Source organism: Globicephala melas, chromosome 15 (assembly GCF_963455315.2).
Source record: "Globicephala melas chromosome 15, mGloMel1.2, whole genome shotgun sequence".
In the NCBI taxonomy this organism is placed as follows: domain Eukaryota; kingdom Metazoa; phylum Chordata; class Mammalia; order Artiodactyla; family Delphinidae; genus Globicephala; species Globicephala melas.
The window spans coordinates 19843220-19868102 of record NC_083328.1 but is presented as its reverse complement, the minus strand read 5'-3'; the positions used below and the strand labels follow the sequence as shown (position 1 = coordinate 19868102).

Here is a 24883-nt window from a genome sequence, read left to right as displayed (position 1 = left end):
AAACCTTACATAATAAATCATGAAATAACCCAGTTGATCTGCACACTATCACTGCTCTTATTTTTGTCTTACCAACTTGAAGATTGTATCCAAAAAGTGCTTCAGTCCTACCCAGATCCACACTATTAACTCCCAATTAGCACCTTTTCCCCACTATACCACTTTTCAATTTTTCCTGAAGTACTTCCTCAATTTGCAAGTCCACCCAGTTGCTCCTCTAGAGCAAGCTATTAGAAGCCAGGAACCGTTTCTAGACTGCTGACTTCCAGTTTGCTGCTAGAGGCGAATGCATTTGATTCCCCCAAACCACATGATTTCATATTCGATTAGCGTGTCCACCATCAAATATAAAATTTAAACACACATATGTGTGGATACATACGCTTAGAACATCGGACCCAAAGTTTGAACAGTAACAATACACTTTGGGGGATTAAAATTAGGGCCTTAAGATAACCTAGAACATGTTAGGACATCTACCTGTCTGGTGAAAGTTGAAAGTTAGGAGAACCTCAAAAGGTAAAGAATTCATCAACTCTGATGAATGTAGTGTACTGAGTTCTGTCTATATGTTAAGCTCTTACGACACGTATCATTGAAGCATCATCATGGGGGTGGACTCTTGTCTAGATTTATCCCCACATCTACTTACAAGGTCTCCTGGTAGGAATGGCTCTGCCCCTCATTCCAGGCCTCTGGTTATCAGGGCTTGGGTGGCTTAAGCCGTCTCTTCAGCCCCGGCTCAGTCTGAAGGAGGGCTCTGCTGGAGAAGATGAGTCTGTGACGGCCTGGAATCCAGGGTATATCGTCGCTTCCCCATTCAGAATTTCAGAAGATGACAGATGGTCTGCTGATTCCTCAGGGAAGTCCCGTCTGGACTGAGCATGTAGCTCCCTGCAGGAGAGTCCCCTTAGCCTCTCCCGGAGGGCTGGTGCCAGCCCCACCTCTAAACACAGACAGTAAGACCTTGCCCTTCATTCTGGGTTTCGCATAAGGATCTCCTGGGAAATAGATTTTGCAGAAATTTTGGTCTATTGCTCTAATTCACTTTCTGCCACCTGGAGACTGTGGGAAAGAGCCACTGTACCCACCATTCCTCTTATTCTCTGTATTTATTCTTTCACTTTAACCATATGGCTTTCTGTGTGCAGGCTCTGAGTTTTACCTGCGTTATGTCACTCTGACAACAGCCTGCTGAGGGAGGAACTATCATTATGCCCCTTTTACATATGAGGGAACTGAGACTCAGAGAGGCTGAGTAACTTGCCCAAGATCACACAGCAAGCACATGATAGAGTTAAACTTTGAACTCGTGATTCCAGAGATGAACTTGTACCTACTGCGATTTTACAGTTCTAATTAGATATGAACTTCCAGCTTATCAGATTCTGTCAAGGTCAAAATCACATTCTTATGTTAAACAGCTTGTCAGGATACCTGCCATGCTGTAAAGAGATGAGGATGTGTGGACGCTCACCTTCATTTAGTAACCTGGCCGCACCCAAGTCTCTCTCAAAATCCTACTCCCGAGTGAGCAGACGCCCTTGGAAGAACAGTGGCCAGTGTCTGCCCAGCGCTCCAGCCCCTGATTACAATACCACCCTGATGGCCTCTAGCCAGCTCATCACCTCGTCCTCTCCCAGGGCAGGCCACACAGGAAGGTCCCAGATATTTAGAAGGTTCCGATTTAATTGGTCTGGAGTGGGGCCCAAGCATCAGCCGGTAAAGGCCCCTCAGGGAATTCTCATGCGCAGCCTGGAGAAAGAGGAGCTCAGTACGAGCAGGCGAGGCAAACCCAAGGAAAGGGTGGGGGAGGGGAGGAGACCAGATTTGCCTTAGGACTTAGAACTGAGCTGATCTAAAGTACTCTCTGCTCTGCAGGTCTTCGGAGGACTGGGTGGAGCCCAAGCAGGAGACAGTCCCAGAGGGTGGGGGACCAGAGGGCGGGGGACCCTCAAAGAGACAGAACCCTAAAATAGAGGAGGGTACACACCTTGCACCAGATCAGACCCGCACCCCACCTTGTCCACAAGCCAGTGTGGCGGGTGTGGGAGAGGCCGGGAGAGGGGCTCGTGGTCCCCCTGGAGGCCTGCACTGTACACACCAGGCTTAACTTGCTCCTCCATCCCTCTCCCGTACACCCTCAGCTCCCTGCACCTTACCGATCCTCTCCTCTCAAATTAGTGTTCGGGGACACTGTGAGCCCCAAATGTGTCTCTCTCTGTCTCTATTTTAGATGCACCATCTGAGTTCATCAAGTTAGCATCTTTTCCAGACACCCGTGTGTTAGTCAAGCTTGCAGGCTCCGACAGTGCTAGATGGTATGGTCTCTCCTCTTCTGACCCTGTCATAGGGATGTTATTAAGAACATTGTCCACGGCGGCAACGCATGTTCAGGATCCATGTGAGACATTTCCTTTAGGCCTAAGTTCTAGGGAAAGCTTATTTTTCTCCTCAAAAAATGATTTTCCCTGTAGAAAATAGGAACTTCTGTTATCATTTCATGTACCTCTGGTTGCTTTGGCCTCTAGGAAGCTGATAGTACAACACACACAAACACACACACTATATTTATAATATAGGCATACACATACACGCTATGTGCTATATACTCATTTTTAACCAGATTTATCAAGGTATAATTTCCATATCATAAAATCTACTTGTTTAATATTATATAATGTTGAATGCTACCTCAAATTCATTGTGAATTATAGGTTGGATGTAGCCATAGATAAATTAAACAATGCTGAGAACCAAGTAACGAAAGATCTTTAGTGACCTAGATCTAGGGATTTTTTTTTGAAACTACTTCACCCTCACTCAGATATTTTCATTCATTTATTCAAGAAATATTTATTGAGTGTCTAGATGTTGGGGATGTGACAGCAAACCAGTCAAACAAAACAGCTGTTCTCCTGTACTAGGGAGGGAGGAAAAGAAACAAATGGCGATTAATAGAATGCCAGGTGTGGGAAGAAAGACAAAGTAGTGGAAGGGGATGGGGAGTGACAAAGGGGCTGCAACTTTAGAGAAGGTGGTCAGGGAGGATCTCTGCAAGGAAGTCGCACTGAACGAGGTGAGGGAGCAAACTCTTGGGTGTATCTGGGGGAGGGATCCTGCAGGCAGGACAGAGTGTACGTGGAGGTTGGGAGCAGGTAGAGTGGAAACAATGATCTAGGAGGCAATTGCAGGAGACCAGGGTGGGGATCGTGGTGGCTTAGATCAGGAAGGAGGTTGGGTATGGCATGTACTTTGAATGCAGAGCTAACAAAACTTGTTGATGCCTGGATGAGAGATGTAAGAGAGACGAATTGAGGGAGGCTCAGTTTGGCTTTGGACTTGCGGCAGGTGTCTGTTGAAGTTGGAGGAGTGGGGAGCGGGGCCTTGGTCCCTAACTATCTCTGCCCTCTCCCCTTAGCAAGCACATGGACACACAAGTCCCTCGGGGCAAATCTCCTTAGCCAGTTGAGAGCTGGAAATTGATGCTGTGTACAGGGATCACAAGTGGTCCCCTTGGTCCTTCTCTGAAAAGATGAAGCTGATGATAACCACTGTAGTGGATAGAATTGTCTCCCCTCAATATATATTTTCAAGTTCTGACTACAGATACTGTGAATTTGACCGTATTTGGGGATAGGGTCTTTGCAGATGTCATCAAGTTCAGAGTTCAGACGGGATTAGCGTGGGCCCAGATCCAATGACTGGTCTCCTTATAAGAAGAGGAAATTGGGGCAGAGACACAGGGAGGAGCGCCGTGTGAAGACAGAGGCAGAGATTGGAATGATGTGTCCATAAACCAACGATTGCTGGCAACCACATAAGCTGGGAGAGAGGCATGGAATAGATTCTTTCTCAGAGCCTCTAGAAGGAACCAACCCTGCCAACACCTTGATTTCAGACTTCTGGTCTCCTTAACCGTGAGAGAATAGATTTCTGTTGTTTTATGCCACACAGTTTCTGGTTCTTTGTTATTATAACTAGTACAAGTCCCTAAGTACTCATCATTTGCCCAGCACGGAGCTGAATTAAGGTGTACAGTTTGCATACTTTATCCCCCAAAGTTCCCTTAGCACCACCCAAAGCTGAGCATTGCTAGTGTATCTGTTTTATAGACGAGGAAATTAAGGTTCAGAAAAGTTAAATGACTTTCCCAAGGTCATGCAGCTAGTATGTGGTGGAACTTGGATATTTACCAGGTCTCCTAATTCTAAAGTCCCTGCCCTAACCATGATGCCATCTTGTCCCATGGTCAAGGACCAAGGTTCCAGGCACATTTGGCCGTTTGGATTTGCCAGTTAAGTTCATCTCCATCAACTTTCAGGCTAGGAGTCCCTGGGCTACCTTGCATTTTATCTGCTGTCACCAGAGCTGCTGCTGCTGATCACATCTCTCCCAGAAGATTCTTGGGGAACAGATGTGGCTTGGAATTTGATAAGAACGTCACTTCAAGACAGCCTTTCAATCTGTTTGGAATCCTCACCCTAGAGATGGAGGGACAGCTGAACAAACAGCCCATGCCCTCGATGTTGGTATTAACTGAAGTGGAAGCTCCAGAAACTGCGAGAGACAATTAATAAAAAATCATGTCTACGTAAAGGAGCATTTTAGATCATGGCCATCGCCATTGCTGGTGCTGTGGCTGCTTTTCTGTCATTTTTCTCTCTCGTACCAACACTTCAGGGCACGGATGGAGGGAGTAAGGTCTTCTCAAGCCACTTACTGCTTGGAAGCAGGGCCACGTCTGTCCTGTTCGTGGACGCATCACCAGTGCCTGGCATCATGCCTGGCACACAATTCCCAATAGAGCTCTTGGACTAGATGGATGAACTGACTCAGACCAAGCTCATCTTGACAAGTGGATGAGTGGTTTGTTAGTGGTTGTATAAGAAATGGAGAAAGGACGTAAGTGTTCTGTTCTTGACCATGAATTAGGCCTCAAGGGCTGAAGTCTCAACAGGTAGGATGGGTAGGAAAAGGAGAACAGGGCCAGGATCTGGAGTCGAATTTGAAACACTTCAGCAATAATTTGCAGACAGTACAGCCTCATGACCCAACACTTGGTGCTCAGGGCTCAGAGAATCAGATGGTTAAGAGCATGGACTTTGGAGGTAGGTGACCTAGAAGGGTCACTTCCTAGTAAGAGTGACTTTGGACCACTCACCTAACTTCTCTAAGCCCTGGCTTCCTCTCCTGTGAAATGGGGATGGTAGCAGTACCTATACTACCCATCTGTGTGGAATTAAATGAAATAATGCACAGAGTAGGTAAGAAATGGGGGTGGTTATCATATCAGCCCCAAACTGGCCACCTTCTCTCACATGCTGGTCATCCCAGCATTGTCTTTCTCCCTGGCACACACATTGGCCCATTCCCTTTGAATGTCACCCGTTCTTTGTCCAGCCACCCGACTTGGTGCTACTGCTGCTCTCTCTGCTGGAGACATCTCAGAGGGCTGGGAGTTGGCATCTGGACTTTGAGTTCTAGAGCTTAAGAGCTCACTTCCTACAGTAATTCTAGACCAAGATTTGTGGATCCAGGTAGTTTAATCCTAAGGGAACACAGTTGGCTTCCCTTTGGCTGGAATATGCCTCCCCCATGTCCACTGTGCTAGTCCTGGTCATCCTTCAGGTCTCAGCTTAACCATCACTTCCCCAGGGCATCTTTTGCCGGCCCACCAAACCAGGTTAAGTCCTCCATGTGAACACTCTCAGGGCACCATGAACTTCTCTTTCAGGAGTTTAATCATAATTGAATTGGACTCATTTGCGCCGGTGTGTAAGCCTCCTGAAGGGATTGTCATTCTGCATCGCCAGTGCCTGGCGCATCCCAGACACTTAATTCATGTTTACTGAACGAATAAATGAATTGGCCAGCCTCCCAAGTCCTGGGTGAGACTAGGAAAGGTGATACATTTGGAAGGCAGACTGAATTCCATCTCTGTTGCCCATCTCAATTGAAGTCTTAAAAGTTTTTCGATTAAAAAGAGCGTTCATAACCAAACACAAGAAATAAATAAAGCAAGGTAACAGGGGCCACACCTGACAAGGCTGGGTTGCATTAGGGCACATATGAACTCAGATGAATCTGTTCTAGTTGCCTGTTGCTGCATCACAAATCATCCTCAAACTCAGAGGTTTAAAAACGACAACACTTGTATATTATTATCTCTCATGGTGTATGTGGGTCAGGAGATTGGGAAGTCTCACGGGTTGCTTGTGGCTTGGGCTCTGTCCTGCAGTGGCTGGAGCTGGAACAGCTGAGGCTGGAGCACCCAGTGCTGTCTAGGCAGCAAGCTCTTTGTGTGGTCTCCAGGCCTCTTCACGTGGTCTCATGCTGTGGCCTCACTAGCACGGTGGCCTAGGGCTCCAAAGGCAGGTGTCCCAAGAGAAACTGAGAGAAGCTGCTATCTCCCAAGTCACACAGGATCCCTTCCACTGTATTCCATTCATTGAAGCAGTCACATAGGCTGCCCGGGTTCCAGAACAGAGGCCACAGACTCTGCCCCTTCACTGAGGAGTGTCAGATATTTACAGACATGTTTTGAAACCACCACAGAATATCACTTCTTTCATGATACCGGGAAAGCTCTAGGAAGCTCTCAGAAAGCTCTCCAAGGGCAGAGAGATTCCTATGGAAAGGAAAGCTCGATTCGAATATTAAGGAGCAAAGTTCCCTTTCCACCCCTGGTAACGACTGCGGAGAGAGCGTTGGGACACTCAAAATAAAAGGATTCTATCTGTTTTACTTCTAGACACCTCCTATCCCTCATATTAAATGAATCAATTCTGATATTACCTCAGAGTTCCTCAGAGCAACAAATTTAGTGATTAGAATCACGGGGAAGGGAGGCGCTTGTTAAAATGCGTCCTCCCAGGCCACAGTCAGAGCTTCTGGATGAGAGGTGGCGCTTGGAATCTGCCTTGTAAACAGGTACCCCACGTGGTTCTGATATAGGCAAGAGGCACCTGAAGAATGGAATTTATAAATGATGGAATTTGTCTTGTTTTAGGTCATGTACTAACCTGATGCTATTTGACTTACTGACATTTTTATTTTATTAAGCATTTGTACTCCTCAAGCTATAATTTTGTCTTATAGATCTTTAAAAGGTAGACATCCACTCAAGCTAGTATAAATAAAATAATAACTTTATTGGGGAGATATGGAGGTTTCTATGGAAACAGCCAAGCCTCCTGAGAGACTGGAACCAAGAGCTGGAAAGCAAGGCCTTTGCTCATTCCCTGACCTTCATTTTTTTTTTTCTTTTTTTTTTTTTTTTTTGCGGTACGCGGGCCTCTCACTGTTGTGGCCTCTCCCGTTGCGGAGCACAGGCTCCAGAGGCGCAGGCTCAGCAGCCATGGCTCACGGGCCCAGCCGCTCCACAGCATGTGGGATCCCCCCGGACTGGGACATGAACCCGTGTCCCCTGCATCGGCAGGTGGACTCCCAACCACTGCGCCACCAGGGAAGCCCTCCCTGACCTTCTTGTTTCCCCCACACATCCGGGTCACTTTTCTTTGCCTGCATGTGGTAGGAAAGGACCACTCTAGGCAGATCTGTGTGTTTTTCTTTTCAGGATCCTAGACTGCCTACATGGAGCATCCTAATTCCACATCTTTCAATGAGAGAATCTGATTGGTTCAACGTAGATCAGTTCTCCACCTCTAATCCAATCAGCTGTGGCCAGATAAGTCCCCTGCCCAATCAGAAGGCTCTAAGAAGGAGTTGGAAGAAATGAAAAGCATGCTAGGGTCCATATCCAAGTTAAACTGTGACCACTTTTTTTTATTTTTAACATCTTTATTGGAGTATAATTGCTTTACATTGTTGTGTTAGTTGCTGCTGTATAACAAAGTGAATCAGCTATACGTATACATATCTCATATCCCCTCCCTCTTGCGTCTCCCTCCCTCCCTCCCTATCCCACCCCTCTAGGTGGTCACAAAGCACCGAGCTGATCTCCCTGTGCTATGCGGCTGCTTCCCACTAGCTATCTATTTTACTATTTTACTATCTCACTTCGTCCCAGCTTACCCTTCCCCCTCCCCGTGTCCTCAAGCCCATTCTCTACGTCTGTGTCTTTATTCCTGTCCTGCCCCTAGTTCCTTCAGACCTTTTTTTTTAGATTCCATATATATGCGTTAGGATACGGTATTTGTTTTTCCCTTTCTGACTTACTTCACTCTGTATGACAGTCTCTAGGTCCATCCACCTCACTACAAATAACTCAATTTCATTTCTTTTTATGGCTAATATTCCATTGTATATATGTGCCACATCTTCTTTATCCATTCATCCGATGATGGACGCTTAGGTTGCTTCCATGTCCTGGTTACTGTAAATAGAGCTGCAGTGCACATTGTGGTACATGACTCTTTTTGAATTATGGTTTTCTCAGGGTATATGCCCAGGAGAGGGATTGCTGGGTCTTCTGGTAGTTCTATTTTTTTTAACTGTGGCCACTTTTGATAATGTAGTCACTCTTATTTTTTCCTGATCTTTTTTGAAATACATGTTCTAGAACAGGGTTCAGCAAACTACTGGTGCTGGGCCCACCAGCTATTTTTATAAATAAAGTTTCATTGGGACACAGTCACACCCATTCACTTGTGTGTGGTCTACAGCTGCTTTCCCACTACAGTGGCAAGTTGAGTAGTGGATACAGAGACTGTCCCCTGAAGCCTATGATATTTACTCTTTGTCCTTTTACAGAAAAAGTTTGCTGGCCCCTGCTCTAGAACTTGATTCAGTTCTATCTCTAAATTGTTATTAATGCTTTGTGTGTGTCAGCTCTGTTTTCCTCCAGATGCTATAGGAGAATTTTCCAGAGTTTGCCCCTTTGTGTAGCACTTGCAGGATGTGAGGGGGTGTCCTCTGGTACTGGCTATTCTCCCCTCTACCCCTGTGGCTTAGGGCAGGGCGAGGCACTGAGAATCTTCACACATCCCTGTTGATTGACTGAAAGATAAATATCTCTACAAATGCAACAGTATTATCTAAGGTGTGAAGCACATAGTCTTGATGATTTGCAAGATGATTTTAGTTGAGTAATTGAGTTTTTTAAGGTGGTACATAGGTGCCATATGAATGATAAGGTTTTTCTCTTTTTACGTTTTCTCTTAGTCTTTCTAATTACTTGAATCAGAAAGTCTCATTTGATGACAACGTGCCATTAATAGCTAACGTTTGCTAATACCACTTTTTACCTTAAACAAGAGAAAAACACAGGCCTGGCTTGGAACCTTCAACAGCCAGCAGTATCCAGCTAGAATTTCCTAGCACTGCTTTGCTTTTATTTACTTTTTTTAAAAAATAAATTTATTATTTATTTTTTGGCTGTGTTGGGTCTTTGTTGCTGCGCGCGAGCTTTTCTCTAGTTGCGGCGAGTGGGGGCTACTCTTCGTTGCAGTGCACGGGCCTCTCTTTGCAGTGGCTTCTCTTGTTGCGGAGCACGGGCTCTAGGCATGTGGGCCTCAGTAGTTGTGACGTACGGGCTTAGTTGCTTTGTGGCATGTGGGATCTTCCGGGACCAGGGCTCGAACCCGTGTCCCCTGCATTGGCAGGCGGATTCTTAACCATTGCGCCACCAGGGAAGCCCCCACTTTTATTTACTTTTATGCTCATCTTCCACTTATGGCTGGTGATACTGGCTTGCCATTAATGGTGGTGATATAAAATTTCCTTTTCAGATAAATGTAGTTAAGTAAAGATGTGACTAGATTTAAAAAATAATAAGTAAATACCAGTTTAGGTGGTAGGGAAAAAATGTGAAAAAGGCACGTGAATGATTGACTGAAGTTTGGAAACACTTGCCCTAAAGTACCTGCCATAGATACAAAGCAGTCCCAGTGTCCAGAGGAGGGAGTGACCTGTTTGGTCTACGTGGATCATTGAGGGATAGAGAGGAAGGGAACATCTGAGCTGAATCTCAGATTTTCTGAGCAGTGAAAGCGTGTGGAAGGACACTACAGGCACTGGCAATAGAAGAGCCAGAGGAGAAGAAAGAACAGGATGTGGTCAGGAAATTGTTTGACTTGCGGGAGTCACTGAGGGACTGGAAACATTTGAGTAGCCTGGTCAGATCTGCACTTTTAGAACAATCATCAGCTCCAGCAGGTTAATCTCTCTGAGCCTCAGTTTGTTCATCTGTAGAAGGGGAGTAATTGAAACAGACGTAGGGCGTTCACCCCTGCCTCTGGTGCCTGGGGAAATTCCCAGCCATCTGTCCTGCTACTCCTCCAGACAGGGGACTGCATTGACATTCAAGGTGTCCAGGGCTCCTCCCCTGTGTTCCTGGGTGGTGGTGGGGTGGGGTGGGTTGTCTACGAGTACTCTGGGTTGTTAGATGGTACGTCGACCAGTGGTGACAGGGCAGTGGGGTTGCCACACTCACAGCCAGCTCAGCACTGAGCCCCTCCTGTTGTACTTGGGGGTCCTCTCAGCTGATGACTCTGCTTCCATCCTCCTTCAGTCTCTCTACCCTTTCGCCTCTGGCTAAGTCACCTCTCCGCCCTTGCCCCAGCCCTGCCTTCTCAGGAATCTGGGAACAGAAAACCCCTATCTCCAGCCTACTCTTAACATCTTAGTGGAGTCATTGGTTCTGCCTTGGTTGAGGACTAGGGAAGGAAAAACGGCTCTGGGTACCCATGAGGGAGCAGAGGGAGATGGGAAATGAGCTAAAGACACGCACTCTAGCACTTTGAGCCCTCCTCTGCCATGGGGGCGAGTGGGTCTGCTGTGAGGGCTGAGTAGATGCCTGGCATGGAGGACCTGCCCAGCTGGCAGCTCGTATTTCTATGGTGAGGCTGGGGGAGGAAGCGGTCGGAAAAGTCCTCTTGATGCGGAGGTGTGCGTCAGGGACTTTCTCCCGCAGTGCTCTAGATTCCTAGGCCTGAATCGCCCATGGCCACCCCTGGCTGTGATGAGAGAGAAGGTGGTGCGGGCAGGAGACGGGCCTCTGTGAGGGGCGGCGATCGCAGCCCAGAGCTGCCGTGCAGGAGTCCAGTCAGGCCTCTTACCATCAGGGCAGGAGCTGAGCGGACTGTGCAAGCTGCCCTCCTGCCTCGGGGCTCCCTCTGTGTGTCACTCCCTCTGGTCCCAGGCCTCTGTTGCTGTCTCTGATCCTCCAGCTGAGTCAGGGATGAGCATTTCATTTCCCCAGCCACCTAAACTCCTTGAGGATTCTTCTGGAACTCTCACAAGTGGAGTGTATAAAGGCAGAGACCTTGGGATCAGGTAAACCGGAGTTCAAATCCTGGCTCTGTCCCTAACTGAATTTGTAGTGTGACAGGTCACTTAGCTTCCCTGAGCCCCGGGCTCCTATGAAATAGGGCTCTTTTCTTTTTAATTAATTAATTATTTAATTTTTAAACTTATTTATTTATTTCTTATTGAAGTGTAGTTGATGTACAATATTATATGTTACCGGTGTACAGTATAGTGATTCACAAGTTTTAAAGGTTATACTCCATTTACAGTTATTATAAAATATTGGCCATATTCCCTGTGTTGTACAATATGCCCTTGGAGCTTATTTTATGCCTAATAGTTTGTACCTCTTAACCCCCCACCCCACTGCTCCTCCCCCCTTGAAATAGGGTTCTTAATGGTCCCGACTTCCTAGGGTCTTAGGCAAAGTGAATGAGACATAATAAATGAAAACCATTGTCTGGCACCCTGGTCAGCACTCAGAATATTGTGGTGATTGATATTATTGCCTGCAAAATGTCTGACACAGTACACACAGTATATAGTTACTTCAGTCCGATTGCTTCTTCCTCCAGGAAGCCATCTCAGAAGCCCCCAGACCAGGTTAGGTCTTGTACAGTGTGGTCCCGCCCCATGCTCCCTAAGAGGCTTCTTGAGAATGGTACCTGCTGGTCCCTGTTCTCTCTGGCATAGTCACAGCCAGTGCAAATAATGATGTGTCACAAGCCACACTGATTAACATGCTCGGATTGTGACCACAGCTGCATGAAAGGAAGCCCCAGGACAACAGGAGAGGATGTTAAAATATTACATTAATCATCCCTGTAATTAATGTCCAAAGTCTTCCTTCCTCCCTAGAATGCAGGGTCAGAGAACGTGCCTGCTCATCTAATGCTGCTTCCCCGGTGCTTAAAAGGCTCTTAATGAATATTAAACAACTGAAAGAATACGGAAACAGTTGCCCCAAATTCAGTTCTTTCAGGAATTCACTCATTCCCTCCTTCAACAAATACTTCTTGAACACCTACTGTGTGCCAGGCACCGTTCCAGACTCTTGGGTTACACCAGTGAACAAAGCAGGCAAAGATACTTGCCCTCATGGGGTTTGTATTCTCGTCATGTTCGGCTGGCATTGATACATATCCCAAAGGGATATCCGAATGCTTGCTCATCACTCTTGGAAACATCCTCTATTTTTAAAAAATTAAAAAAAAAATTTTAGTGATACGCTTTTTAAATATTTGAAGTATAATTGATGTACAATGTTGTGTTCGTTTCAGGTGTACAGCAAAGTGATTCAGTTTATGTACCTTTATTCTTTTTCAGATTCTTTTCCATTATATGTTATTACAAGATACTGAATTCCCTGTGCTACACAGCAGGTCCTTGTTGATCTATTTTATTTATAGTAGCGTGTATCTGTTAACCCCAAACTCCTAATTTATCCCTCCTTGCCCCCACCACTTTTCCCTTTAGTCACCATCAGTGTGTTTTCTACGTCTGTGAGTCTGTCTCTGTTCTGGAACCATCCTCTGTTGACTGGGTTCAGCCATTCAAGGTGCGAGGTCTGTGGGAAACTTCACGTGTCGTACCAGCATCCACCGAGGGCACGTGGACTAAGCTTGGAGCAGATCTGAGTGACCGTCAGCCGCCTGTGGCTTCCCCGGGGCCCCTTCCGCTACTACACTGACGTGCCCGCTCTCTCGCAGGTCATGCTCTCAGAGCGGAAGGGCACAGATGAGCTGTACGCCGTGAAGATCCTGAAGAAGGACGTGGTGATTCAAGACGATGACGTGGAATGCACGATGGTGGAGAAGCGGGTGCTGGCCCTGCCCGGGAAGCCGCCCTTCCTGACCCAGCTGCATTCCTGCTTCCAGACCATGGTAACTGCCTGGGGACCTGGGCCACTCCCTCTCCAGCCTTCAGGCTTTGGCCAGAGCTGTCCCGGCAGCGGCCACCCCAAACAGACACCCGGACCCTTCCCCTCCTAGAGACAGGAAGCTGTCAGGGCCCAGGGACAGCCGGCCGCGGAGAATTTCTGAGGTTGCGGCTGAGAAGCACTCTCCCCTGAGGCAGATGCTGTTTCAACAAAGATAAAGAACTCAGGCAATTGGTTTTATAACCAAGGGAGCAGGGCCTTCCTCTGGCAGCGAGAGGTGACTTGCGGACAGGAACTCAGGACTCACAATCTGAGATGTACTAGCAGAACTTACAGATGGGGATGAGGGATAAGGTCCTCCTATGTGCCCCTAGAGGGTCACAGTCGGCCCTGTGGACTTTTCAGATAAATGCACGAGTTCACGTTGCAGGTTGCATGGACCTTCTTGGAGGAGGGGTTGCCTGAGAACACAGCCCTCAGAGGACTCCCGGGGCAGGGGACACAGCCTGGGCAGGGACGAGTGAGGTCAGAACCAGGCTCCTAAGAAGAAGGGGGCATCTGTGCACTGTCTGCTATTGACTGTGGTTCTACCTCTATCTGTCAGAATAAGAGATGTCCCTTCAAGCAACTCCTTACCTTTCCCCTGTTCAGACTAAACCTTGGTCTCCATACCTAGGGGGGTACTTGTGGCAATCAGGCAACAATTTGGGGACCCATTCACCTCTCCAGGTTCTGCTATGACAGACCCCATTGCCTTGTATCCACATGTCTTGTCTCCTCTGCTTTAAGAGTATGACCTTCTCAGAAACGGGACCCAGCTTACTCAGCTCTATACCTCATCTGTGAGCCTTTCCCAGGTACCAGGCACCGTGGCGGGGCGGGGCAGGGGGCAGGGGAGAGATGAGGCAGAGCGTAAATGCAAAGAGATATAAAGTTAATTCTTGCTTTGGGAGCTTCTAAGGGCCAAAGGCCTAGTGTCTTGAAGATGCTTTAAGGGAGTTTTCAAGATTATTTTGACTCTCTCCAGTTCTCACCCTACATCCTGATTGTAGAGCCCAACCCCTGTGCAAGACGGGACACTATTGCAAGTTGTGTGTACCTTAAAGCTTGAGGCTTGCTCTCTTCTCCAACATCACCAAGTCCTGTGCTCTGCTAAGTTAGACTGAGTCCCTCCAGCCTAGGAAGACGCAGAACTGGGTTTGGGGTGGGTTTTCTCAGTGCAGACCATACGCCAGGCATAGAACTACCTGTTGTGAAAGGGGAAGAGCCAGAACCCAGCCCTGTCCCTGTTCTAAGTAGTCTCTTGACACATTTGGGGTCAAGATCCCAGCTGTGTCACTTTCTGGCCGAGTGGCCTTGGGAAAATTAGAAAACCTCTTGGTATCAGTCTCCTCATTTGTGAATGAGCTACGTCCAAGGTTGCTATGAGGAGGAAATGAGATTATACATGAGAAACACTTAACACAGTGCTTGGTACCTGGTACACGCTCATAGATGCTGGTTCTTCACTTCACAAGCATTTAGCATTGGCCTTGGCCTGGACCAAGTACTGAGGTATAGTGCTGGGTAAGCTGGGTCCTGTTTCTGAGAAGGTCATGCTCTTAAAGCAAAGTAAACAGACGTGGGGATAGTTACAAAACAATGCAATGGGGGGCTGTGATAGCAGAACTTGGAGAGGTTGTTGCCTGATCGCCACAGGGGCATCTATGTTTTGGGTGCAGGGATGATTTTCTGCTGGGGCCCGTTCCCTGAATCCCAGACAATCTCCCTACCACAGGTCATCAAGAGAAGGAACATTCTAGGCAAATGTGTACAGTATTCCCCTGTGTGGCTTTGGCCCACCAGCCTCTTGTTGGGGTCTGCTGGTGACGAGGGGCTACAAGAACATTGTTCACTCCACTGCAGGCAGGACTAAGCGCTGAAATCGTGTTTGCGAAAGTATAGAGCGGGCACCGCCATGCAGAATGGTCCTGGGTAGCTCAAAGGGGGATTTTGGGTGGTGCACGGATTTTAAATTACATTCTTTTCAGTTCACTTTATGTTCTTCTGAGTACCTCAAAGAGAATGTTTCTGTTTGGTGCTACCATGGCCATTAACATCTTTTTAACACTTGACTTTTTTTTTTTTTTTTTTTGCGGTACGCGGGCCTCTCACTGTTGTGGCCTCTCCCATTGCGGAGCACAGGCTCTGGACGCACAGGCTCAGCGGCCATGGCTCACGGGCCCAGCCGCTCCGCGGCATATGGGATCTTCCCAGACCGGGGCGCGAACCCACGTCCCCTGCATCGGCAGGCAGACTCTCAACCACTGCGCCACCAGGGAAGCCCAAACACTTGACTTTTTAACGAAGAGAGAGGACCAAGCTTCAGGTTCTGAGCTTTGGCAAAGAGCAGTTTCTAAGTCGCTGTTTTGCTTTTATTTTCTATATATTTTTACAGATTTCTTTCATTTATGGCAATATAAAGTCTTTTCATTTTTAAATTTTGAGATATTATAAGACAAATATAGAGAAACCACACACAATTGATGTTTTAATAATGAGTTATTACAAGGTTAAGTTCCTCATACCACCATCCAGGTTGAGAAGGAACTTTAGCAGCCACTCTAGAAGCCTCTCTACGTCCCAATCTCAACCTCCCCACAAATGGTAGCTTGACTTCCTTGCCTGTCTCTATAGTTTTATCACTTAAGTTTTAGCATCCCTTGATAAGACAGTTTACTCTTTCCCATTTGTAGAAATTTGATTTGTCTTTTAATAGGGTGATTTCCCTCTCCATTCCTTCCATCCCTTTCTTTTATCTGCTAAAGATCCTGGGCTGTTTGAGCCACAGCGTTTTCACAGTCTGGATTTTGCTGAGTGCATAGTCATGGGGCCCCTCCACATGTTTCCTCTGTCCTCTGTGTTTTCTGCAAATTGGTAGCTGGACCTAGAGGTTCGGTCAGACCCAGGTTTGACCCCTTTGGCAAGACCATAGATGGCTGTGTGTTTTTTCATCCAAAGTCACATAATGTCCAGTTGTCTCTGTTTTTGTAAAGTGTTGGCAACCAATGATGCTCTGTGCCTAGATCCATGAATTCATTAAGGATTGTGAGATGGTGATATCCTAATTCTGTCATTCCTTTTTCTTTATTAGTTGGAATTCTTTTATAAAGAGAGACTTTCCTCATCTGTTGCTTGGTACCCTGGTGATACAGTTCATATAGGAAAGGCAGGATAGATGCGTGACACTTTTTTTTATTTGACAGTTTTCATGAACTGGCTCACTGTTACGCCCCAAAGGTGACAAAAGTTTGCTTTTAAAATAAAATTTTTGAGTAAAAGAATAGAGTCCTTGGGCTTCCCTGGTGGCGCAGTGGTTGAGAGTCCACCTGCCGATGCAGGGGACGCGAGTTTGTGCCCTGGTCCAGGAAGATCCCACGTGCCACGGAGCGGCTGGGCCCGTGAGCCATGGCCGCTGAGCCTGCGCGTCCGGAGCCTGTGCTCCACAACGGGAGAGGCCAGAACAGTGAGAGGCCCGCGTACTGCAGAAAAAAAAAAGAGAGAGAGAATAGAGTCCTTGTAAAGAAAAATATTCAGTGAGCAATAATTCACATTACATGGGACTTGGCAAAGATCAGGAAGGGCATACATCTTACAAGTCCATATCCCTGGTGTTACCTTGGGGAGTTAAGGCCTAAAGGTATTCAAATAGTGACAGAAACGGGACTAGACTAGACTCTTAGACCTCTAGACTCTCTCATTCTCACATCTTTTCTTTTTTTCCGTTGGTGGTTCCCAAACTGACTCGTGGACATCACCACATAAAGGACAGTCTCAGTGGTAAACAGACTGAGTGGTAAACAAGGAGATCTTGTTCTCAAGGCCGGGCTGACTTGGAGCAGCAGTTTTCAATTTTAGCTGGATGTGTTGAGATTGGGGGAACTTGGTCATTTGTGACTAATATTCATTAAGTACAGTATCTTAATTTGTAATTTACTGTTTTAAACACGACAGAGTAGAGTGGATTTGAGGCTCTTCTTTTAACATTGAGCCTTGGATTTCATTATGCTTTCTGGAATTGGAGAGTAGGGTCTGGATGTGCATGGAAATTGTGCAGCACCCTGGGTCCCCTCCAGGAGTTGTCACCTGCCAGGAAATAGAGATTAAGAACCGAGAGAACATAAAACACAAGAATTGAGTGAATTCGAGTCTTGTATGGGGATGGAGGCCTCCTACTGAAGACCGACCCACAGTCTCACACTCCAGCAAGGCCAGGGACGGAACAGGTTGCTTTCTTGTTGGTGAGGATCAGATGAAATCGTGAACTCATGTTGAGGGGCTGTATTGTTTGGGGGGGAAATGTAACTTTAAATAGCAGAGTTACGCTTGGCTTGGGGAGATACACTCCCTGCCAGCTGAACTCGAGGCCCTTGGGGGGCTGAGCGGGGTTGGCTGAGGGGAGAGCAGAGACCCTCCCATCTCACGTCCACTCAGCAGCAGATGCTCATTGAGTGAAAGGCCCCCACTGAAAATGTTTTTCATTTACTTTTTCTTTTGGCTAAGCACATATATTTTAATTTTACATGAATTTATTTCAAAGACCTAATAATGCCTACTATACGTGAGGCATAAGCCACATCCGTGGCAGCCCTTGCATGGGTCCCGACATCGTCCCAATGTCACAGACGGGCACTGAGGCCATACAGCTAGTACGTTTCAGGGCCAGGACTTGAACCCAGGCAACCTGGCTCCGAGGGCCTTTACACTTAATCACTGCACTATGAGGTCTTTTGAGTGTACGTTACCCGATTTCCACTCTACCTGACACACGTGGGGGCAGAACCGCCAGCAGCCAACCTGTCTCCAGGCTCCAGCAGGGGCCCGGCCACATCCTTCACCTGGTGCTTCCTCCTTCAGCTTTCCCATCCCTGGAGTGGATCTGAATTTCTGTCTGTGCATCTGCCATCCTGTGGGCCTTTGAAAACTCTGTTTCGTTCCACCCTCACAAAACATCTTGGGTGGAAGGGATTATCTGACACCCGACTTGGCAGGTGAATGGATTGAGGAACTGGGATGTAGGGTAGTTTTCCCTGGACACAGCACAGGGTCACAGGCCCACTGAACCCAGAGCCCAAGCTTTTGCTAGCAAATTATGTTGAGTGGCTACCAAAGTGGCCTCAACAGGGATGATCAAAACCACAAAAAGCAGCAGCCTTAGTGTGTCAGCCTGTGTCAGGCACTGTGCTCAGGGCTCTACAGGTAACCTCTCATTTTATCCTGCTGACACTTCGACTGGGTGGGCCCTGTGACTACCCCCAGTGTATAGATAAGGGCGCTGATATTCAGAGAAGTTCGGTAACTTGAGCAATGCCACACACAGTGAGGGGGGTGGCGCTGGCATTTGTTCTGTAAGACTCTAGAACCCCAAACCCCGAAGCCTTGCTATCCTGCCTCTGCCTTACTTCCAGATTCCTTTTTCTAGTTTAGAAATTATCTTCATTGTCATGATCACATTTAATTTTAACAAGAACACCACAAGCACGTATTACTGTCCCCACTTCTGCAAAGGAAACCAACCCTCAGAAATTTGAAATGCCTCAGGTTACACTGTCGGTAAGTGGCAGGTGTCCTCATGCCCCTTCAGGTGTTCTTTTCACTATGAAAGAGTCACCTACTTACCCCACAAGGATGTTGCGATGATTGGAAAGATTTCGTGGTGGGAGTGATTTTCAAATTTAGGGAGCCCTGCCTATAGGTGAAACAAACCATTGTTAACCTGGCTCAGGTGAGCAGGAAGGCCCGTGAAGGTGGTCATCATCATCTCACGCTCACCTTCTGGAGTTGCATATCCTCTGACCCCCAGACTGGTGCTCCAGAGGTGGAGGCGTCCTGGCTGGAATAGGCAGTATCCCTAAAGCCAGCATCCCTGAAAGTCAGATCATTACTGCCAGTCTACAGGGGGTACTAAGGCTTATTGATTCTGTCAACAAATATTTATTTGTTGACATAAATATGTCAGGACCCAGCTGCATCCCTGTGAGGGTACATCAGTGAACAAAAGAGATAAAGTCCCCTGTTCCTTTGGAATTTACATTCGAATGGAGGAGACAGATAATAAACAATAATAACAAAAAATAAAGGGGGGAGAGATGGATGGATGAAGACAGAGATGCTATTTTTGATTGGATGATCAAGGAAGGTCTTTCTGATAAGGATGACATTTGAGCAGAGACCAGAGCAAATGAGGGAGCGAGGCACGTGGATGTCTAGGGGCAAAGTGTTCTAGACAGCAGGGAGAGTGAGTGTAAACGCCTGAGGCAGTGACATGCTCGGCATATATGAGGAGCAGCAAGGAGGCCAGTGTAGCCTGAGTGGAGCGTCATTTTGTATTTTGTGACCCAGAATTCTTTTATGAATCATCTACCTTTAAAAAATGACAAATTTATTATAACATGCTGCAAATTTGATATGGTTTTTTTGCTAGAGACTTAGAATTTGGAAGATAAAAGATGCTTGATAAAACAGAAAAATCTTGAAGGTGGTCAGAATAGATAAAAAGGAAAAAGACACCCTGCCAATATACAAAACAATTTTTGTCATTCTTAAAACGATACACATTTAATTTCTAAAAACTTGTTTAGAAAAGCAAAGTTACATCAGAAGTATTCTTAGACAACTGGATTTTAAAGACCCTTGAAAAGCATGCATGGCACAATGTTAACAGAAAATGTAAGATATTACATTCTATTTAAGAGATTATTCTAAATGTTTTAAAATTGAATCTGCACACGGAAAAGAATCAGAGACACAGATAAGATAAATCGAAACTTTGATTTGATTTAGGGAGGGGCCAGTGGATAATTGTCTTCATTTTGAATTTATATTATTTCAGGAGAGTCGATGATAAAACAAGTTAAAAGTGTTGAATGTGCCACAAGATGGCAAAAGTTAATACTCAAATACACAGATACAAAAGCCATCAGAAGGGGCTTGAATTTTTAGAGAATTGCTCATTAGAGGAACTGATCTTCAGAGAATGGGGTTTAGGCCAGTTGTTCTAGAAGCACAAAGGGATAAACACCAGCTTCTCAGTCAGATAAATCTGGGTCTGTGATTACTGGCTGTGTGACCTCCAGGAAGTCACTTAACAGATCTGCATATTCGTTTCATCATCTTTAAAGTGACATAAGAAGTGAGGATTAAAAGAGGTGGTGTGGGCTTCCCTGGTGGCGCAGTGGTTGAGAGTCCGCCTGCCGATGCAGGGGACACGGGTTCGTGCCCCTGTCCGGGAAGATCCCACATGCCGTGGAGCGGCTGGGCCCGTGAGCCATGGCTGCTGAGCCTGCGTGTCCGGAGCCTGTGCTCTGCAACGGGAGAGGCTGCAACAGTGAGAGCCCCGCGTACCGCAAAATAATAATAATAAAAAATAAAAGAGGTGGTGTACAAAGTGCAGAACAAACAAAAAGGGAGGCTACCCGCATTATTTGAGCTGGGCTGGAGGGGCACCTGGCTGGAGGGGCACAAAAGGATTATGTTTCCTCCAGCCCTTTTGCAGTTTTTCCCGGGTACAATTGTCAGCCCAGCACATTCATGCAGTTTCCCAACCGCCAGTGGGCACAGGCAGTTAAGTCTCCTAAGCAAAACATCTATTTTAAATGTTTTCTTTTCAATTGAACATATGCACTTCTTTTTTCTTTTTTTAAAAAATAGAATTAGATTTTATGAGTCATTGAAGGACAGGAATTACTTCCTCCCCAAATTTGCTGTTGTAGCCCAGCAGGAACTCAGTTGCAACGCATGCCGGGAGGGGCGTCAACCCAGAATGCAAAAAGGGACAGGGAGGGGGATGAGGATGATTCCACTTGTAGAGGTGGCCCCTGACGACGTGTCCATTGAGCACTGAGAGTGTCCAAGTGGTCCTGGTAACTCGGGGTCAACTCTGGGTTGGCAGCAGTATCCAAGGATATAGTTTAATGTAAGGGCGTTGCTGTAGGAAACTCTTGGCCGTAGTCTCAGTTGGCCATGGTTGAGTTGCAGGAAACAGAATACCTCTTCCAAACTAGCTGATGTTAAAAAAAAAAAAAAAAAAAAAAAGAATTATTGGAAGAAAAACAACCCAAAGACAAAGATGTACCTGAGCGTCATGAAGATCTAGAAACTGTAACTTCAAAGCTTTCTAGACTGGATCTCTGTTTCTTTTTCCTTGCTTTCTTTGTTTTCCCCCACACACACCCCCACACACCCCCGCTCATGGTAACATGGCTTCCCTAGTCCCTCGCAGTTTGCCTATCCACCAAATTCCCCGAATTCCAATTCATACACAGGAAAGAGAATCTGATTGATTCAGCATAGGTCAGTTGTTTTATTCCTAGCCCAATCACCTAGTCATTGGCTACTAATTCAGCAGGAACCTTTAAGAAGGGGGTGTATCTACAGGGAAGGAATAATTGGCGCTCTTGTCAGGTCGGAGATGCCACCTTGAATCCAAGGAGGCCAGCTGGGTTGGAGCAGGACATAGCCTGCTGCTAGCAATGCAAACATGGTATTCAATGCATCCAAGGAGAGGAAGCTGGAGAGAGCTTGATAGGTGTCTGGGCCTCAGGCAACTAAAGCCATCCAAGAATCTTGAGTGCAGGAAAGGACCCAGGAATGCAACCCAGGCATATAGAGCCGGGGTGGGGAGGAATAGACACAGCCTGGTTCTCTCTGCCCTCTGATGGTGGCTTTTGCATATTCATTCAATAATCAGAGGTCCATAGAATTCCAAGGAAGAAGAGAGATGGCCCTAGCCCTTGAGAACTTTGCTCTCTATGTGGAAGGGCAAAGCTTAGAAAGCAGAAAATACAGTTAGAGGAGCATCAAGTTGCTTGATTCTGATAGAGATTCTTAGGCTATAGAATACAGAGGAAAGAAGGTGTCCACACACTCACTTGAGTGAGCCTCTGTGAGTTTGCATGGACCCCATGCATTATCTGTTACATCTTTGCAAACCCATATGGAAGAGAAGTTATTCCTGCCCCTTTAGGAAGGCAGGGGAAGTTTAAGTAACTGATGCAAGGTCTCAGAGTAAGTAAGCGGGATAACCGGCACTTGAACCCAGTACTAGCTCGTGCCACAGCTAAGGCTCTTAACTGCACAGCTTCTTGATAGAAACAGATGGATCTTTGCAGTAAGAGGAACAGTTTACAGACAGGATTGATTCACTGACCAGCTTGGAAAATCACTAAAGATCATTAAATAGATTAACGTTTATGCAACTCACCTTAGAGCAGGGTACGCGCTTAGAGTTGCCCACATTGTTGATTTTCTCTGTCCATGGTATCTTATTAAAAGTGGCAAGTGTCCTCCTGACAGTCACATGGGCATTGTGTCACATCCCACTTTCAGCTGTCTTGGAGGAACAGTGATTATCTCTTTAAATGCCCTGCCCTGTCCAAGGCCTCCCCTGGTGAATTCTGCACATGCAATCCAGCCAGCGTTTTAAATCAGACTATCCTCATATTCACACTCCAAATTTGAAAAATTCTATCCCACCATTTTGCACGCTACGGTGACAGACAGATATTTAATTTTATTTATTTACTGATTGAATATGAGCGGTCACGGAGAAAGGAAATTTAAAATTAACTGAAGTTGTTTCACGCTTCAGAGACAAGGGCAAGTGTGTAAATGAAAAGTAACCGCAATAACGATGATAATTTGGAAGAAACACTTTGAAAGTTGAGCAGACTGGCTAGTTTGAAGAGAAAGATGGTGAGCTCGCCTTTCGGAGCTTTTAATTGGAGTTGACAGTGGAACACCCACGTAGAAACGTCCTGTAGCCAGCTGGAGCTGACTGGAGCTCAGGAGAAAGGGAGAGGATAGAAATTGAAGTCGAGATTCATCAGCCTAGAGCGATGAGAGTTGATGTTTTGAGCTGTGACAAGTCCTCTTTGGAAAACAGAGCAAGTAGCAGGAACCAAGCTGGACTTGGGGTCCATATTCAATACATACTTTCCGATGTCCATGTAGGAGAGGCCAGCAAGTAGGTCCTGATCCAAACCCACTGCACGTGACTATGAGAAAGATCTGTGAAGCCTTGGAATAATTTTATAGGAAGCGTGGGGAACAAAGTCGGATTTCAGGGCACTATGGGGGGAATAATTATGTCAGAATTGGAGGTAGTGGGTGAGCTGAAGTCCCTCTCATGAAATTTCTCTGAACACATCCTACTTTAGATGATGGCTTTAGTTAGTTGTATATTAACCATGATTCTGAATTCCTATGGAATTAACCAAGATTCTGAATTTTCTGACGGCAAGACCTGTACCTTATCATTTTTGCCCTTTTAACACCTAATACCATGAATTGCAAACATCAATGCTCAATAAAAGTTCTAAAATTCACTTCTCTGCTCAAGATGGGCTCTAGATTGCCATTGGCAGTGTTTTCCAAATTTTGATGTTCCTTGCGTTGGAGTGGGAGATGAAGTACATGGGCAAATTACATTTATTTTAAAAATAAGTCATTTAAGGGATTGATGTACCAAAGCCAGACTGGTGATAGCATGGAGTCAATAGACTCCAGAGAGGCATTTATTTTTTTACAGAGACAATGAATCTCCATTTATGACTTTGGTATGAAGTTTTAAAATTTTTAAATAACTGTGTTTAAGTAAAAAAAAAAATAAGGTAAGTTAATAAAAAACATTATAAAATAAGTAAATTTTAGCAGATGATTTAGAACAACGTGGTAAAGGTCTTAACGTAAGTGAGATGACTGACGTTTGGGTGGATGGCCTTATGCAGTTCATCATAATCCGATCCCATGTCTTGATCCCATCTCCTCTTTTGTAACTCCAGGCATTCTACTCTCCCTCTACAGGAATAATAGCCGTCAAAGCAGGGGCTTCAGTGCTAGTTATATTTTTAATAATATGCATTAAGATAAACACAAAACTCGAAAGGTAAAAACATAGCCCACCTAAAATGATCTCCCACCCCATTTTGGGAGACATTGCCATTTGGAAGTTTATCTGGTCTCCCCACTTGCCTGGGGGAATCCTTAACATCGGGCACCACAGATCGTTCACAGTAGCATCTCTGGCAGTAGAAGAGCCTGGCGAAGAGTGGGCATCATTAAGTGTTTGCTCGGAAAATGAAAGGACAACAAGATGCCAACCATAATGTTTAATAGCTGAAGAACTGGTGTGCCAACGCCACACTCAGTACAGTTCGAAGATGACAGATGTCAGGGTTGCCCCGAATACAGTGAGTGGTAGAAACAGACCACAGAACGTGGCATTACCCACCGTGGAGCTCTCTCCCTGATGTGGGGATTCTGACTAATGAGTCTGGGGGGGCAAGTTGAGTTCTTCCAAGCAGAAAGCAAGCAACTGAAATCTCTCCCTCACTTTCTTCTCTCTCTGTGGCCGATGCCATCTGCTAGTTTTAAAAATAATTTTTAAAAGCAAGTGTTTTGGTTCTCTTCAATGTGCAGCAAAGACAGATGCTATTTTTAGGCTTGTTTTCTATCAGAAAACCCCCAAAGAACCAGGGGCAGGGTGTGGGCAGTTCTGGCTGACTGTCTCCGCTCTGCCACTAACTTGTAAGCGACCTTTTTGCAAACCTCATATGGCTTGGAGTGGAGGGTTCTGCCTCTCATTAGAGATGTTGAGAGGGTGAAGTAGAGTCGGGCTGAGAAAGTCCTTCGACATTTCAAAAATGATTGATTAACCTGTACCCGTCCCTTGTGGTCTGCCAGCTTTTTTTGACGTCCCTTCTCTTCTCCCCTGGACTGGAAGCTCCCAGAAGGCAGGACACACCCACACATCCA

General features: G+C 46.2%; 1 protein-coding gene across 3 annotated transcripts in view; it reads left to right on the top strand.

The window, feature by feature from the left end:
* PRKCB (protein kinase C beta) overlaps positions 1 to 24883 on the top strand; it is a 310170-nt gene that overhangs the window by 240375 nt on the left and 44912 nt on the right. For all 3 annotated transcript variants that reach the window (XM_030871519.2, XM_030871518.2, XM_060285527.1), the window contains exon 10: positions 12921 to 13094. In XM_030871519.2, coding sequence (XP_030727379.1) covers positions 12921 to 13094 — 174 coding nt within the window. The remainder of the gene's footprint in view (positions 1 to 12920; positions 13095 to 24883) is intronic.